The 17,196-nt window shown below is 45.2% G+C and overlaps 1 protein-coding gene across 2 annotated transcripts; it reads right to left on the bottom strand.

The window, feature by feature from the left end:
* Positions 1–1,031: 1,031 nt before the first annotated feature.
* Positions 1,032–15,395, bottom strand: kiaa1958 (KIAA1958 ortholog). Of its 2 annotated transcripts, XM_084324054.1 has the most exons (8): positions 15,274–15,356; positions 14,776–14,811; positions 14,194–14,378; positions 12,968–13,271; positions 10,393–10,939; positions 9,144–9,317; positions 8,343–8,519; positions 1,032–4,423 (listed from the first exon to the last, which is right to left on the bottom strand). In XM_084324054.1, the coding sequence occupies exons 4-8, from the start codon at positions 13,253–13,255 to the stop codon at positions 4,116–4,118; spliced, it is 1,494 nt and encodes a 497-aa protein (XP_084180180.1). In that variant the 5' UTR covers positions 13,256–13,271; positions 14,194–14,378; positions 14,776–14,811; positions 15,274–15,356; the 3' UTR covers positions 1,032–4,115. The 2 variants fall into 2 exon arrangements, with proteins under 2 accessions (XP_084180180.1, XP_084180179.1); XM_084324053.1 differs by lacking the exon at positions 14,776–14,811 and having other exon boundaries at positions 15,274–15,395.
* Positions 15,396–17,196: the final 1,801 nt, after the last annotated feature.

Raw genomic sequence — 17,196 nt, 5'->3', positions numbered from 1 at the left:
ACTTACATTTGTATTACTGTATGTGTACAGTATACTGTATATCTTCCCTTGCACTGTGACCACCTGGATTTCCCTACTTGGATGATAAATACCTAGTATGTGTATGTCTGATTTCTTTTATGTTGTAATTGTGGGAACACTGTTTATACTGCCCCAGTTTGTAAACGTCTTTTACTGGCATGTGGAGTTGCCAAGGGAAGGAAATAATTTATAACGAATGAAGTGTGTGCTACACCCACTGAGAACAGGAAGGGAAAAAGGGTTCTTAATAATTCAAATTACATTTAGACAAAACTTAACAAACGTGCTCCACAGATTCAAGGAAGTCATATAAAATTGTTATGAAAGCTTTGTTTAATTTGCACAAAACTTACTAAATGTGTTTGCCTGCCCTGTGACAAAAAGGAGCCATGTAGTTTTGAGTCAATTGGCCACAAGCCGGCGCTATTATCAAAATGTGAACCACAAACCTTAGAACCGTTACTTTTGAAGATGAGGTCTGCCAAAATGAGAAGAAAATGTCATATTCAGGTACTTGTAGTTAATCATGGACTCTTCTTCAAAAACTGTAACACACATAATCTAAGTATATTTTCACGAGAAGCATTTTTAAATAAACCAAATTTGGGGGGGGGGGGGGGGGTGAGAAAGGCGCTCTAATCTTCCTCTTATTCCTGGCCCATCTCTGCTGCCAGCTCCCTTCTCCCTCTCTGTCTATTTTGCATACATCTATTATCATGTGTAGTCGAGGGTTAGATGAGCTTATTGTGCTTGGCCCCTTGCTACTATATTTTTCTTTTCTTTATTATCACAAAGGAAATTCGGTTTCACACAACACACAGCAGCAATGTATCAAACGTTCCCAAGTTGAAAACAATCCATCTGGCTATGTGTGTGATGGAGAATAGTCGTCGAAGGCATAATTATGCTCCGCTTGGAGTTAAATGGCTAAGAAGAATGTGTGTGATGTCTAGCCTTCAAGCACTCGTTCTTCATACAGTCCAGCCGAGGAGGCACACGAGAACATAGAGTAGAGTATAAAGTAGATAAGCCATGACATGGCAGTCGTGAGGTTTTCAGTGGTTTATTGTTGGAACACCGGTAGGCAAGGAGGCAGCGCACACACACACAGCAGACACAACAACATCGAACAGAGTCCACACGCATATAAAAAAGATCAGAGCCCAAATATGTCAACCATCCTAAATACAGGGCCATTTCCATCTATCCCGATTCATCTTGTTTATTATTATCTCTAAAGTCAAAACCACAGAACTTGGGCATGGTTTTCCTCGTTCAAAATCAACACTCTTGAGTGACCTGACCGGTACATTCACGATGGCTGCCATAGAATGTTTAGGTTTATCTGGACACATATACACACACACACATACGTAGAAACAAGCACTGTTCGAATGTGTGGAAGGGTTCCAACAATGTTTTTGACTGCGTCATTATGGAAATGATCATTGGTTTGGTGCAAGAGCCTCAGAATTAAGAGAGATGTTATTATACAGTGGTGAACTTGTGATTGCCAATCACGATGAGTATCACACTCACAAACATAAGAGTGCTCACTTACAAGACCTCCTTATTAAAATTCTATGGCCGCCATCTCATTGTAGCAAAAAGAGATGACTGATGGACCTGCATAGAGATGGGTTCTGGACCACATAGTCTTCTTCAGAGTCAACCTGACTTTCCTATCCATTTTTATTCTATGGGTAAATAAATAATAAATACATGAATGCTAAATGGTTGATTATCAACAAAATAATTAATAATAGAGTCGTGTACATCAAAATTATTGGATTGGTACAGCCGCCTGAAATCCACAAGAAACAACCTTTAACTTTTAATAAAAAATATTATTCAGAGCACCAAGAGTGGCTTCTTCTTGCTTCTTGAAATAACCCTCGTCTTCTGTGTCCAAAAAGCATCTCTGTGTAGAAAAAGCTAAGTGATCTTGGGGACAATTCTTTACCTGGGGAGAAAACCAGGCTTCTTATAATGTTGTTAAGGCCTATGAGAAACAAGCATGTTGCCCGTTTCTCGTCCCCAATCACTGATATCAGTGGTTCCAACCCCTAGTTTCAGAAAACGCCGTCTTTGAACACCTAGCGTTACTACAGGCCCAGTAGTTACATTCTCTCCTCCGATAAACACGTTTCCTACATGTGTGCAAATGTTTGTTTAACCCCTGTTCGCCAAGTGTGCATTGAAATGTACAAAGGAGAGTGTGTGTGTGCTTTGATACGTAGAATGAATTAAGTGTGACATAGTGTGGGATAAGACATCGTAAATTCAGACCTACCATATGACTCAAAACAACTTCACCGACGCTACAAATTATTATTGTACGATCCACTATATCATCTCACCCAACGACACGTGAATTCAAAAGACCAGGCCAACGTGTACATCATGTCAGGATTAGTCTACGCAAGTCTTTCAAAGTAGAAAACTACTAATTAACGTCCAACAATGGAGCCGGTGAGAATATCGGCACAGAATCAGCATAATATCCTAGACCACCGCAACACTTCCGGTATTCTGAAATCATGGGAGAGAGAGAGCGGGGGAGAAAATGAATGAACGTGGATTAGAGCCTTGACATTAAGTGGTTGTAGCTACGGCTGTGGGGGGGTGCTGGAGACATGATCCAATAGACTTGTATACATACGCCTGAGTCTCCTGAACACAGAGAGACCAATCCCAAGTCGATCGGCACTTTCTCAGCCGAGCTATAGTCACTTTTTCACACCTACTCCCCAACTCTGCATGCAGATTGCCCAGGGTTTATTGATTTGATTGTGGATTAGACATCCAAGGGATAAAAACATGATAAAATGCAAGCACTTATCATCATCATGGTCCCTGGTATTAAAAAACAGGACATACATCAACATAAAATATCAGAAAACATTAAGATACAATATGCATATACAGTTGAAGATAAAAGAATAATAAATAAATATGGTACCCTCTCTTTCCTATGCCGATACATACTTTTTGAAGCCAGTTACCCCGGGGGCCTGTTTAATGCTGCTGGGCAGGCTGTTCCACAGTACTGCAGCTGAGTAAAGGAAGGTCTGCTGGCCGTAGGAAATTAGTTTAAATCTAAACGGAACTATGTGTCTCTACCTCTGGTTTCATGGCTATGATTGTTTTTGACATGTTGGAAGTAATGGTGAAGGTAGCTTGGCACCTCCCCTTTATAAATCCTATAGACTAGGCATAATCTGATCATGGATACTCTTTTTTCTACCCTGAGCCACCCTAGGCTGTTGAAGTGGGGCTGGTCTAAGTACGAGTGGGGAGCTGCAGGACTATCCTAACTAGCTTGTTCTGGGCAGTTTGAAGTCTATTTTTCAAGTTGCTGGGGGCACTGTCATACCAGGACAAGCAAGCATAGTCGAAATGACACTGAACTAATGCCCCTGCAAGTGCTCTAAGAGCTTTCCTGTCCAGGTATTTCGAATTTCTTGCTAGGAATTTTATTCTGTTGTTAACCTTGGCTATTACCTTTTTCGACATGCTTTTCCCTGAGAGTGTGTTTTCTAAAGTACAACCTAGATACACCACTGATTTGGTACTGGTGACAACTGAGCTACCCAACTGTATCTTGAAACCTTCCTGTTTTTTCTGTTTCCTTGTAGTAGAAAATAAAATAGATTCCGTTTTTCCTAAATGGAGACAGTCGATTTTCTGAAAGCCACTGACTGACATTTCCTAACTCCATGCTAAGTCTACTTTCAATAACCGTTTTGCTTTGGATTGTCCAGAGATCTAGGTTTATCAATCTGTGCATGCAGAGTTGGGGAGTAGGTGTGAAAAAGTGATTATAGCTCGGCCGAGAAAGTGCCGATCGACTTGGGATTGGTCTCTCCGTGTTCAGGAGACTCGGTGTATAAAAGTCTATTGGAAGTGCAGTGGTCTATTGTAATGTACACGGACTGACGGAAGAAAACAAGTGAGAAGATGACTTGATGAATCTCAGTTGACTGAGGGGTTTCTGACAGACGGTTCATCGACTTTTAGCCCTAGAGAATATCACATTAGTGTAGGTCCGTTCAAGTCAGTCTGCCCTCCCCCCTCCCCTCTCCCCTCTGTCATCACTTGGACACGATAGGCAGAAGGTCTCCCTTGGCCTTCATGGTCTTGATCTTGGCCTTGATGTTCTCGTCCATGGCCTGTCTGCAGCGGAGTGCGTAGCGAGCGAGCGTCTCCTCTTTCTCGTCCCACGGCGCCAGCGCGTGGAACACCTCGGGTGCCGCCAGGCTCAGCTCGGCGATGGCCGCTGTGCGGGAGATGGTGTTACGGTCCACGCCGACCCGGTCGAAGGCCACCTTCATGGAGACGCTGCGGCGAAACTCCTGGAGGGCGGTCATGTAGCGAGCGATGACACCCACCACGTTTTTCACTATGCGAGAGCGGGAGAGAGAGACAAGTAGTTCAAGTTCAAGTTCTTTAATAGTTGTCATACAGAAGTACAGAATACTTTCATACAAAATGCTTCTTACTGTTACGCTCCAGAGACTGTGCTAGACAAGATAGTATCAAATAACATAATAACATAATATAGCATGAATTTAGAAGAAGAAAATGAGGTCACAGTGTTCGGTATAGACATATGTACAATGTTCTGAGTTACCATATAATATACAATACACAATACTATGCAGTGTACTAATGTACAGTACTATCTAGTGCAAAGCAGAAATGGGATGAGGTACAATTTTAGGTACAATTTACAGTAAGGTGTACGAGTTGTAGTGCAATCCTTCATCCATAAATATAAAGTGTGGGGAGTGGGTGCTACAGTGTGTTTGTTTAAAGTGGGTGTGTGCTATAAAGTGTGTGGAGTGGGTGCTACAGTGTGTTTGTTTAAAGTGAGTGTGTGCGTGTGGATGTGTGTGCTATTTGCGTTTGGTGGTTGTTGTTGTGTAGTGTTCATTCATTGTTCGTTTAGCAGCCTGATGGCCTGGGGATAGAAGCTTCTTCTGAGTCTTTCTGTGCTCGCCTTGAGACTCCGGTATCGCTTGCCTGACCGCAGCAGTTCAAAGAGGCAGTTGTTCGGGTGACTGGAGTCTTTAATGATTCTCTTAGCCTTGCCCTTGCAACGCTTGTAGTAAATGTTCTGGAGGGTGGGGAGCCCCCCTCCAATTGTGCGTTCGGCTGAACGTGTCACTCTTTGTAGTCTGCTTCGGTCTTGTGCAGTGCTATTCCCAAACCAGGAGGTGATGTTGCCGGTCAAGATGCTCTCTATTGTACATGAGTAGAAGTTCTTAAGGATCTTCTGGCTGACTTGGAACTTCCTTAGGCGCCTGAGGAAGTAGAGGCGTTGTCGTGCCTTCTTCACAACACTGTCAATGTGTGTGGTCCATGTCAAGTCCTCGGATATGTAGGCTCCGAGGTACTTAAAGCTGTTGACTCTCTCAACCGGTGCCCCGTCGATGCTGAGGGGGCTGTAGTCCTTGACCCCCGACCTCCTGAAGTCCACAATCATCTCCTTTGTTTTGCTGACGTTCAGGGAGAGGCTGTTTTCCTGGCACCATCCCGCCAGGACCTTGACCTCTTCCAGGTAGGCCCTCTCGTCGTTGGCAGAGATCAGGCCCACCACCACTGTGTCGTCAGCAAATTTGACGATTGTATTGCTACTCCGCTGAGCCACACAGTCGTGTGTGTACAGGGAGTAGAGGAGGGGACTCAGAACACAGCCCTGGGGGGCCCCTATGTTGAGGGTGATGGATGAGGAGGTGCAGTTGCCTGCTCTCACCACCTGGGGTCTGCCAGTCAGGAAGTCCAAGACCCACTGGCAGAGGTCATAGCCCAAGCCCAGGTCCCTGAGCTTGGCTATGAGTATGGAGGGGACTATGGTATTGAATGCCGAGCTGTAGTCGATGAATAGCATTCTCACATAGTTCCCCTGCCTCTTGTCCAGGTGTGATGCTGCTGTGTGCAGCACATGGGATATGGCGTCCTCCGTGGACCTGTTGGGGCGGTATGCAAATTGCAGGGGGTCCATGTTGATGGGGAGGGAGGAGCAGATGTAGCCCTTTACTAGCTTCTCAAAGCACTTCATGGCTATGGAGGTGAGAGCTACAGGGCGGTAGTCGTTGAGGCAAGCAGGCTTGGATTTTTTGGGTACAGGGATAATAGTGGACTTCTTCAGGCAGGTGGGGATGACATCCTGTTCTAAGGACAGGTTAAATATGTCAGTGAATACTGGGGCCAGTTGGTCGGCACAGACTTTTAGGACGCGGCCGGGGATGCCGTCCGGACCTGCTGCCTTCCTGATATTCACTTTTTTAAAGGTCCGCCTCACCTCATGCTCTGTTACCCTGAACACTGCGCCTCCATCAGCAGCCGACCCCCCCCCCCCCCCCCATTGCCGAGGCTTGTGAGCTGGTGTTGTTATTACCAGCATCAAACCTCGCATAGAAGGTATTGAGGTCATTTGCTAAGGAGATGTCACTGTTCAGTTTGAGGGAGGCGCCTTTGTAGTCTGTCATCGTTTTGAGCCCCTGCCACATAGCTCTAGAGTCAGCTTGTTCAAACTGGAGTTTAATTTTATCCCTGTAGCGCCGTTTGGCCTCTGACACTGTCCTCCTTACGTTGTATCGCGCCACCTTGTGGTCATTCATGTTGCCTGCCACTAGGCCGTCGTTGTATGCTTTGGTGCGCTCTCTCAGAGCTTCACGGACGGATTTGTCTACCCAGGGTTTTTGATTTGGGTAAACTCTCATTGTGGTAGTGGGGATTGTTTCTTCCACCCTAGTACAAACATAGTCCAGCACTGTCTCCGTGTAGACATTAATGTTATCTGTGTCGCGGAACACATTCCAGTCTGTGCAGTGAAACACAGACCGGAGCGTCTCCTCTGACGTCAAATCCCATTTCTGCACCTCTCGCGAGACTACAGGAGTACTTTTAATTCTCTGTTTGTACTTTGGTGAAAGAAAGATTGACGCGTGATCTGATTTACCAAAGCCACTATCAGAATGAGCCTTGTAGCCACCTTTAAATTGCGTGTAACAGTGATCTAGGATGTTACCGCCTCTGGTGTTGCAAGTCACATGCTGATAGAAGTCAGGTAATACCTTTCTCAGATTGGCGCTGTTGAAATCGCCCAGCACCAAAATGGCGGCGTTAACGTTCGCCACTTGTATTCTATTTACCTCGTCGTGGAGTCTGGAGAGCGCGGCGTTGTTGCTGGCTTGCGGTGGAATATACACTCCGATCAGGATGATCGCCGTTAACTCCCTCGGGAGGAAGAAAGGACGACACTTGATGGTTATATATTCCAGGTCTGGGGAGCAGTGGTTGGATAATTCCTTCACGTTAGTTGGATCGCTCCAATTTTTGTTAAACATGAAGGCAATACCTCCTCCACGTTGTTTACCGGACTCTGATGACCGATCCTTGCGATGGATAAAGAAGTGATCCGCTGGTTGAATTGCGTGGTCTGGAACCTCCGGTGTGAGCCATGTTTCGGTGAAGCAGAGGACATTGCAGTCCCTAACGTCTCTTTGATATTGAATCCTTGCTCGGATGTCATCCAGTTTATTGTCAATTGATTGTACATTGGCTAGCAATATACTGGGCAGTGGTGTACGGTGGCGTCTGGATCTCAGCCTGTTACGGATCCCAGCCCTCTTTCCTCGTCGTCTTTTCCTGGGCTCTGGGAACAAAGGATCTGGTCCTATTCTCTGGAGAATTTCTTCAGGCCATTGATGCGGTTCGGAAAGCTGATCCAGTGAGTAATCCAGTTGGTAAGTTTCCCGTAATCCAATGTCTATGAGTGACTGACAGTCATATACATTAAATGCACCAACAGTTGGTACGAACAAAACTCTAAAAACTATAAATATTAACAAAAGTAAACACAGTCTCGACGGAGCGAACAGAAAGGCAGCCGGTCGGAGCAGCGCCATCTCAAGTAGAGTTATTTACTGTACAAAGCATGCAGACCCGGCGGCATGGGCGGGCATTAGGGGGCATTAGCTGTCCCAGCTGAAACGTATAAAAGGGAACCTGTGTTGAAAAACCATTGTGCCCCCCCGAGAAAATGTTATGCCCCCCCCACTAATTTGTTTCTGCAGCCTGGTTTGAAAGCATGTGTATACAATAAATCTGTGGGTCGTTGAAGTCCATTCAAAACCCACTATTATTTAATAAATTATTGGTTTTTCATTCATCAAGTTTTCTTAAATTCACGGACAATGGCTTTTTGTAAGACAAATGGTTTCATCAGACAGCACCTGTATAATATAATTTAGCAGACTCTGATGGACGTTGCCCCTGTGTGTGTGTGTGTGTGTGTGTGTGTGTTTTCTTACTCCTGACACGTGTGTTCTCTCCGTCACGATTCCTCTTGCTCTTTAGGCTCCTGTGAAGCTCCACCTCCTCAAATGAGTCGAACAGCGCCGGCGAATCAAACGCTGCCGCATCGTCAGGAAATGTCATGTGGGAACTTCCTGGTTCCATCTGATTGGAGGAATGAGGCCGTCTCTTCTCTGGAGAGGATAGAGGGCAAACAGGCGGTTGGCGTCACAACCTGATTAATTCTAGTTGCCGGATTAGGACCCAGCTAGCACACTATGCTAGTTCTAGCTGCCGGATCAGGACCCAGCTAGCACACTATGCTAGTTCTAGCTGCTGGATCAGGACCCAGCTAGCACACTATGTTCTATCTGCTGGATCAGGAGCACTGTGGGTGCAATGGGCAATTTGGAAACAAAGGTACTATGTTCGCTAAGACAGCAGATCAAATAATACCAACTACCTAACTATTGTTAGCTAAATGAAATGCCAACTAGATTGCAAAGGCAGATGACTGAGCTATTAACTAGCACACGTTAGCTCGCTAGCAATAGCTGACTAAGGGCCGTCATATTTGTTGTTCTTCTGCAAAAACTGTGCTTACACATGTGCTCTTCATCATATACGCATGCATACAGTATACTGTATCAGCAAAAGGTCCCAATCCGGCAGCTACTGTAGGGCTAGTCAGGCAGTGGAACATGCTCGAGCTGTGAGAGCTGATGCACTCTTTCCAAGCTATTAAAGTGGGTGTGGCCTAGAATTCAGTTGTCAAATGATGCAGGGTGTGTGTGTGTGTGTGTGTGCGTTTCTCCTACCTGGCCGTAGTTGGTCCTGCAGGAAGTCACAGATGAGCTCTGCCTTCTTGGTAAGTTCGTTCTGCAGCAGCTCCCTGTCCGTTTTCAGACTGGAGATGGTCCGAGTCATCTGTTCCGTCTTGCCCCGTTCCGTGCGTAGTAACCCCCGCAGCCTCTCCAGCTCACACTGGGACCCTGGATCACACGCACACACATGTTTTAGTCTAAGGACTAGAGATGTACCGAAAGCACTGTTTCACTGCCAATACCCTAAACTTCCTGAAGTTAAAAAGTATCGTCTGATATGGAGTAGTGTTGTCAAAAATATCGATTTTTCTATACATATAGATTCTGAATATTTATAACAGTTTCAATACTCATTTCCCGCAATATCGATATTTAATTATTCATAAAAAATAAAAGTATAAGGAAGTTGCATTGTTTATTTCAATACCTGTAATAGTACAGTAGTCCACACACACACATGTGCATTCAGTTAAGTTGGAATATGACTGTAATACAAACAGTTCAGTTTGTCAGGTACATGCAACACAGATTACAGTGTTTACATCTGTCTGCTTGAGAAAATACCATGTTCTGCAATAAAAATTATTGAAGTGAGATGAACAGTTATTTTTAAATGTGTGATCTAAAGATAAACAAAGGGTTTTAAAAGTGTTATGTTTATCTTCTTTTATAGTACCAGAGAGAAGCTGAGGAGAATCAACCAGCAACAAAAGCAAAATTTATAAATAAATATATATTTATCTTTTTTTTATTTTAAGATTGAACCTTTTTCCCAGTGGTATCGAATATCGATACTTTTCAAGGTATCGTATCGAAGTTCGAAATTCCAGTATCGTGACAACACTAATATGGAGTGAGGATACGACGCATTACTTTTCTGAACGCTATAGTTTGTGGTTGTTGAACGAAAGACATAATTCCATTTCTCTCCACGTTTTCATTTCTGACATGTTGCACACGGCTCTGCCAATGGAGTGAGATATCCCATCTCAAGCTCTGCTCTCTTCTCCTGATCCTCCAATCACAACTGTTGCTTCCCTCGGACAAACAAAGTTTGTATCAACCAACAAGCTGAATTGTATCAAAACAAGTTCCATTAGCCTATCTCACCCCCATTAGCAGATTTCTCTACTTGTTTCAAGAAGAATTGAATTGTGAGGCAAGATATGAAATGATGACTTATCAATATGGAGACTTGTTGCAGTGTGGGAAAAACACGGCAGCTTGACCGTACAGGGCCTACCTGCAGTCTGCTCCGTAGTCTCTGTGGCAGAGCTCTGTCCTGGGACCTGCTCCGTGGTCCCTGTGGGGCAGCCGCCTCCTCCCATCAGCTGCATCTCGGGGCTCATTAACCCCTCACAGCCCAACCCCTCTCCCTGCCCGCCGGGGCCTAGCGGCAGTAGCTGGGGGCAGGTGGGGGGTTTATGGGGGGACGGCGTGCGTTGGAGTCGGGGGTGCGTCTGTGGTGACAGGGAGGGCTTCCTCTCGGCAACGTTACTTCCTGTCCCTAAAGCGTCGTTAGCCATGTTGGCGTCGTTAGCCATGTTGGCGTCTGCCACCGTGTAGTAGTCCTCCGCTGGGGTCGTCTCCTGTTTGATCTTCTTGCCCACTCCTCCGAACCCCCCCGCCCCGGGCACACTCCTCTTCATGGACAGGCGGGGCTCGTAGTCGGCGTCCTCGTCCGTGGCTGACGAATTGCAGCCGGTGATGTCAAACAGGCGGCTGTTGAACTCCTCCCCCTCCGATGCTGGGTCACTACAGGACAGGTCACATGACCCCCTCGCTGCCACCTACAAGAGAGGAGAGGATGAAAAACAAAGAGGAAAGAAGTGAAGAAAGGAGTGGGAGCAAAGCAGGAGGATGGAGGAGAAGAGAGTAGATGAGCAGAACGGAAAAGATTAGAGGAGAGGGGAAGAGACAAGGAAAGGACAGGATCGAGTGGAGGAGAGAGGAAGAGAAACGAGGAGAGGACAGGATAGAGATTAAGAGAGAAGAGGACGACAGGATAGAGAGTGGAGGAGATAGGAAGAGAGACGAAGAAATGACAGGATAGAGTGGAAGAGAGACAAGGAGAGGACAGGATAGAGATGAGAGAAGAGAAATGAGGAGGACAGGATAGAGTGGAGGAGATAGAAAGAAAGACAAGGAGAGGACAGGATAGAGACGAGAGGAAGAGACAAGGAGAAGACAGGATAGACACGAGAGATGAAGAGAGACCAGGAGAGGACAGGATAAAGAGAGGACAGGATAGAGACACAAGAGAAGAAGAGGACAGGATAGAGAGCAGAAGCGAGGAAGAGAGACAAGGAGAGGACAGGATCGAGAGAGGAAGAGACGAGGAAAGGACAGGATAGAGAGAGGAAGAGAGATGAGGAGAGGACAGTATAGAGAGCGGGGTAGTATGGAGAGGTGACATTTTCTAAGATTTAAAATCACTCCCAAGTATCGTTCATTGTCTAAGGAGTACAGTGGAGAGGAGTGGGGACGGGTGGAGGGCAACCACAGTGATGAAAACCCTTTGTGTTGTCAGACAGATGGCGCCGATGGACTCTGCCTCACTTTGCTCTCTGTCCAAACTGACCACCTGTTCTTCAGCAGGGTGTGGCACCTTGTGTACCTTTATTTAGTTTTTATATAAATGCTTCACCTACTGTATAAACACAAAACCAGCTCATTCATATTGTCTATCTGGTTGTTTTCCCAAAGAACACAATGGGAAGGAAATAAGAGGGGGGGTCTCTATTGAAATTTGAATGGGAACTCTGTACAAAATAACTGAAATCCTGAAAAATCACATCATGAATGAATATTTCATCTATTTTAAATGGATGTAAATCCAAAGTGTCAATGCATGAACTGCAGCCTCCGTGTTTATTTCTGAATGGATTGAATTACCATACCTATTCCAGTTCAGACAGGGACCCAAATTGGACTCTTAGAGCTATTTGCACCCGTTTTGCATAGAATACCAGTGTTCTATGCTCTGCTTGGTGCCAGACTTTGGTGCCAGTTCTATTGAAGCCTGTATTAAAATAAAAAAATATACCAGCTATCTGAGGAAATATACATCAACCAATATATCAAACGTTAGCTAGTTAACAATGCAATAAATTACAGATGATTCTGACATCCGAGGTAATAACCTGTTTTAAATGACAGGTCATAAACGAGGAGATGGCTGATCCCATTCAACTCAATGTGGGGCGAACTGAAGGTTTCCACACTTGGCACTGTGGCACCAATGTGCATTCGCGCGCTACAGTGACGTAATGACCCTTCCTTCTTTTATAGTTTCCTTGGTTGCAAGGTGTCAAATTTCAGCTGCAATCTTGCAGTCCTGCCTGGTTTCGGGGGAACATGAATGGTTCATGGCACAGTGACCATCGCGTCACCACTTGTCCAGTGACGTCCCACACGGCGATGAATCATTGTCCATAGTAAATTAATGGCAGCACAATGAATATGATCTAGTGTGTTTTAACTGTGTTTGTTGCAAGCTTCTGCTCCAAGCTCAGTAGTTTAGCTTGACTGCAGCTCAACTACTGAGCAGCAATAGCCAATCAGAGAGCCATCGCTGTAATGTGATTTGGTATGTTTCAAAAGGATTCAACATTTTTATTATTATAATTTTTTTATGAAGACAACGCCCACCACTTGCTGCACAGATCTGTGAACAGTGAATAGCAAAAGACCAAAACTGTTCATCATCGCTGATGGAACCATTAGGTGTAATGGGTCCATCACAGAGCATAATATATGACCCGACATCTGAAAAATAAAACAATACCAATTGATAGGATTCGCATCACTAACTTTACCTTAGCTGACGAACGTCCCGTGATGAACCTCTCCTGCCCCTGACCGGCGGAGCTGTTGTTGTCATGGTGACCGAGAGGCCAGTGGTAGGCGTGGCCGGCGCCACAGCCCCACACGGCGAACGTGGCGTTGGTGCCGTGGGGACCGGGTTCCGTGACCAAGACGTTACTGTGGGAACCGTGGGTGATGTGCTGGAGGTTCGGGATGAGGGAACAGATGGTCCCGTGGCTGTGGGCCCAACGCACCAGCTTCCACAGGCTGTCTGAGGTGGTCTGGACCGGGCCTGACATTATTCATACACACCACCTGGAAGAGAGAGAGTATATAAACTACTGCACTGGTAGTCTGATAGAGGTGGCGTGGGGGGGTCATTTAGTATCTGTGCTGTGCCTCACATTTACACCACCTGGAAGAGAGAGGAGGTAGGGTAGGACAAGGATTATTTACATTTTCTGTACAACAAGTCAGCAGGAAGGGTACATCTCTGGCAGCTACGGGTAAGTAATATTGTTCATCAAACAGTGTCGAACTTCAGTGCTACAGACTTGAGTGCATATTAGCATAGTAGGTAATAATATAGGCAAGGTAGATTCCTTAGTAGCGGATTGCATACTAGTAAAATACAGAACAAAGGTTAGTACTTTTTTTCAGTTGATGACTATTGCAACTCCCTCCTCACTGGCATCACCTCCCGCTCCCTCCATAAACTGCAAATGGTCCAAAACTCAGCCGCCCGCCTCCTCACTAACACCCGGTCCCGTGAACACATCACTCCTGTCCTCCACTCTCTCCACTGGCTCCCGATCAAACACTGCATAAACTTCAAAACAATACTCCTCACCTTCAAAGCCCTCCACTGCTACCTGACTGATCTCCTTCTTCCCTACCACCCCACCCGTTCCCTCCGGTCCTCCTCCACTGCCTCCCTCACTGTCCTGACATCCAAACTCAAACTTTGGTGATCGGGCCTTCTCTCGCACTGCACCCCGACTCTGGAACTCCCTCCCTCAGTCCATCAGAGACTCCCCTACACTCTCCACCTTCAAAGCTCGCCTCAAAACCCACCTGTTCTCCCTTGCCTTCAACCCCCCCCCCACTCCCCCCCCTCCAACCCGATTGCGTAGGTTGCGTCTGCATGAGAGAGTTTGAGTTGGAGTGGGTGGTTTGGGGTTTAGCATAAGAGTTAGTGGGAAACAAATAAGTGTTCTGATACATGGAGGGGAGTTACCGTGGTGTTAATTATGCTGGAGTCACAGGAGAATATGAGATCCAGGGAGCTGCCAGCTTTGTAGGTGGGAGACGTGACAGTGGGAGTCAGGTAGGTTGAAGTCACCCATTAGGAGAAGGGGGGTGCCATCTTGTGGAAGGAGCTTAGAAGCATGTCCAGTTCATCTGGGAAGTGTTCGAGGGGACCTGGAGGGCGATAGAGAATAACAATGGTGAGATTGAATGGATTAGAGACAGATACCGCATGATATTCGAGAGAGGAGAGGGTCAGAGCAGGTAGTGATATTGAGCTTGTAGTCCATGAGGGAGAGGTCAGAAGACCAGTGCCTACACCTACACTATGTCTGGAAGGTTGTGGTGTGTGAGTGAAGGTGTATGCTGTAGATAAAGCTGCAGGTGTCGTTCGTTGAGTTATCTGGCGTTATCCAGGTCTCTAAGAGCCAGAAGCCGGAGGTTTTGACTATGGGCGTAGTAATGAAGTCTGCTTTCCTGACGTCTGATTGGCAATTCCATAAGCATCCACATACGGTGACAGGTATATTTGTGGCTGTAGAAATAGTTGTTTATTTCTAAATCACTGTACCATCAGCTTGTTTGATGTGGTCGGTCTGCACTGGGCCTGACATTATCAACACACATATTGAAGGACATTAACTGACAATAGGCTAGATGCTGGCTGTATATGCGTGTGTTAATGCCTTTGATCAGAGTCTGGGACACACACACTGACACATAAAACACAGGCACATTTCTATATTCAAATGCATAGCTGTACCACAGATTACACACCTGTCTAAGGGGCACAACTTTGTATATTTAATTATCTTTCGGTCTTTCTCTCTCTCTCTTACACAAACACATACACATACCTACCTTTAGTTGTCTAATCTGCTGATTGTAATGTGTAAATTAACTGCAAATCATTTAGCATAAATATATCATTGTGTGCTAAGCTGTGTAACGTTATGATTTACGCTAGCTAAATACCTAACTGTTATTGCCTGTGGACAGAGCACAGCTAATGATTACGTTAGCTAGCTAGCTAAGAACAAAGCCCAATAATCGGATGTGTCATATTTACCTAATTTATATTATGAAGAATCCTGGCCAAGTGCAAACAAGCGTTATTCCATTACAACTTCCAAGATGCATACGGCTTGTGGCACATCATCCAGAGAGCAGACGAAGTTTTCACGATTCCTGTTAGATTTGACGACATATGTAAAATTGAGAATTGTGGAACATGCAGCTTTTTTCTAATTATTCTTCTTCGTTTGAGGTTTTATTATTGTTGTTGACAACCAATATCAATGCGTGTTGTCGCCATCAGCCGGACAGGAATGGGAAACCATCTACGTTGTAAACAGTGACACCTAGCGGTCAACTACGCGCACATGCTTCTCTGAGTAGGGTCCAGCTGCAGCGCCGGAGAATCCTCTCAAGGGGCAAGCCTGTGGCAGCCTGTTTTAAGTGAGCGTGTGTTATTGGATTGATTGATTTATTGAAAATTTTATTAATGTCCGCCTTGTTTCGAACTGGTTATGCTTAGGCCTCTTTCGAAGTCAGTGTAGGAGCCAAAGCTATATATTTAGGTTATTGTATTATATGAATGTTTATATGTTTAATTTTATATCCTTACATTGAAACCAGGGGCGTATCTAGACCAAGCACTGTACTGGGGCACGGGGGGGCACCCAGGGATATGAATTTTTTTTGTGACGATTTTGCCCGGTTTTTGGGCGAAAATGGGCAGATTTTCTATATATAGCACATTTAGTTTGGTTTTCAGTTTTCAATCCATAATAAGTTAACAGAAAAAATAAGTACACAACCACATTATTTCAACCTAATAAAACTATGTTTATTGTCATTGTTTTAAGAACACAAGGTGACTTGGTAATACTCACATTTTGAGTAAAAAGAATCCCACTGGTCACAATAGTGACCGTAATAATGTTTTTGTTATAAGGCTCTGAAAATGTTACTGAATGATGTATCAATGTATTTCCAGCTAAATTGAAATAATAAAGGGTCTCAATTAAATATGTGTAGTGTCACATGACCAGAACACAGCTCAGTCGTCGCAAGGTTTAACTGAGGCACACCCTCCTCCAATCCCTCCACCGGAGCAAGGCCAGAGAGAGAGAGAGGATAGAGAGAGAGAGGAGAGAGAGAGAGGAGAGGAGAGGAGAGGGAGAGAGAGAGAGAGGAGAGAGAGGGAGAGGAGAGGAGAGAGAGAGAGAGAGAGAGAAAGACGTTCAAATGAACATGCTGCAGCGCCATGTGTAGGAAAATAAACCGCTGCCTACCTGAGATACCTGGCACTGTTTTGCTTTACTGAGCTCCGTTATCTGGGGGCTGTGTTGGTTGGTCCCTTTAAGCTGCACACCGGAGCATTTTTTAATCCAGCTGTTTGCTGTTCTCTGATATTTTCTGACATTTCGTTGATGCGTCGCTCGACACTTCGAGCTGACATGGGGATATCTTTTATCCTTGATTTGATTGTCTCTTTGTTTGGCAAGCCTTCAACATAAGTACACACAGCACGGTCCTTCTGACACACAAACCCGTAGTAGTCTGTCCACGAGGGCTGGAATGCCCGAATTTCCTTTGCTTTAACTTTCTTAGCTGTGCATCATGACAGAATGCAACGCAGCACTGTGTGATTTTACCTGTGAACTGCGTGAGGCCAGCTGCCTGCTGACAGCTGAGCACCATGGGATGTGCCATGTATTAGCTGTCATAGGGGTGTGCAAACCAGTCAACTTACAAAAAAGATCCTGTTGGAGGATTTCAACAAGATAATGCGAAATATTTCACTATAATATTTCAAAGCGAAGTAAAAAAAATAATAATATTAATAATAATTATTATTATTTTTCTGGGGACATTGGATCACTGGGGCACAGCTGATCAACACTGGGGCACGTAGTTGATAGTGGTCTAAATACGCCGATGATTGAAAAGGCATTAGGAATATTGATTGGATTTAGATAGTCATTGA

The sequence above is a fragment of the Notolepis coatsorum genome (assembly GCF_963971535.1).
Source record: "Notolepis coatsorum genome assembly, chromosome: 11".
In the NCBI taxonomy this organism is placed as follows: domain Eukaryota; kingdom Metazoa; phylum Chordata; class Actinopteri; order Aulopiformes; family Paralepididae; genus Notolepis; species Notolepis coatsorum.
Note: the sequence above shows the minus strand (reverse complement) of the source record. Positions and strands in the feature narration are given on the sequence as shown.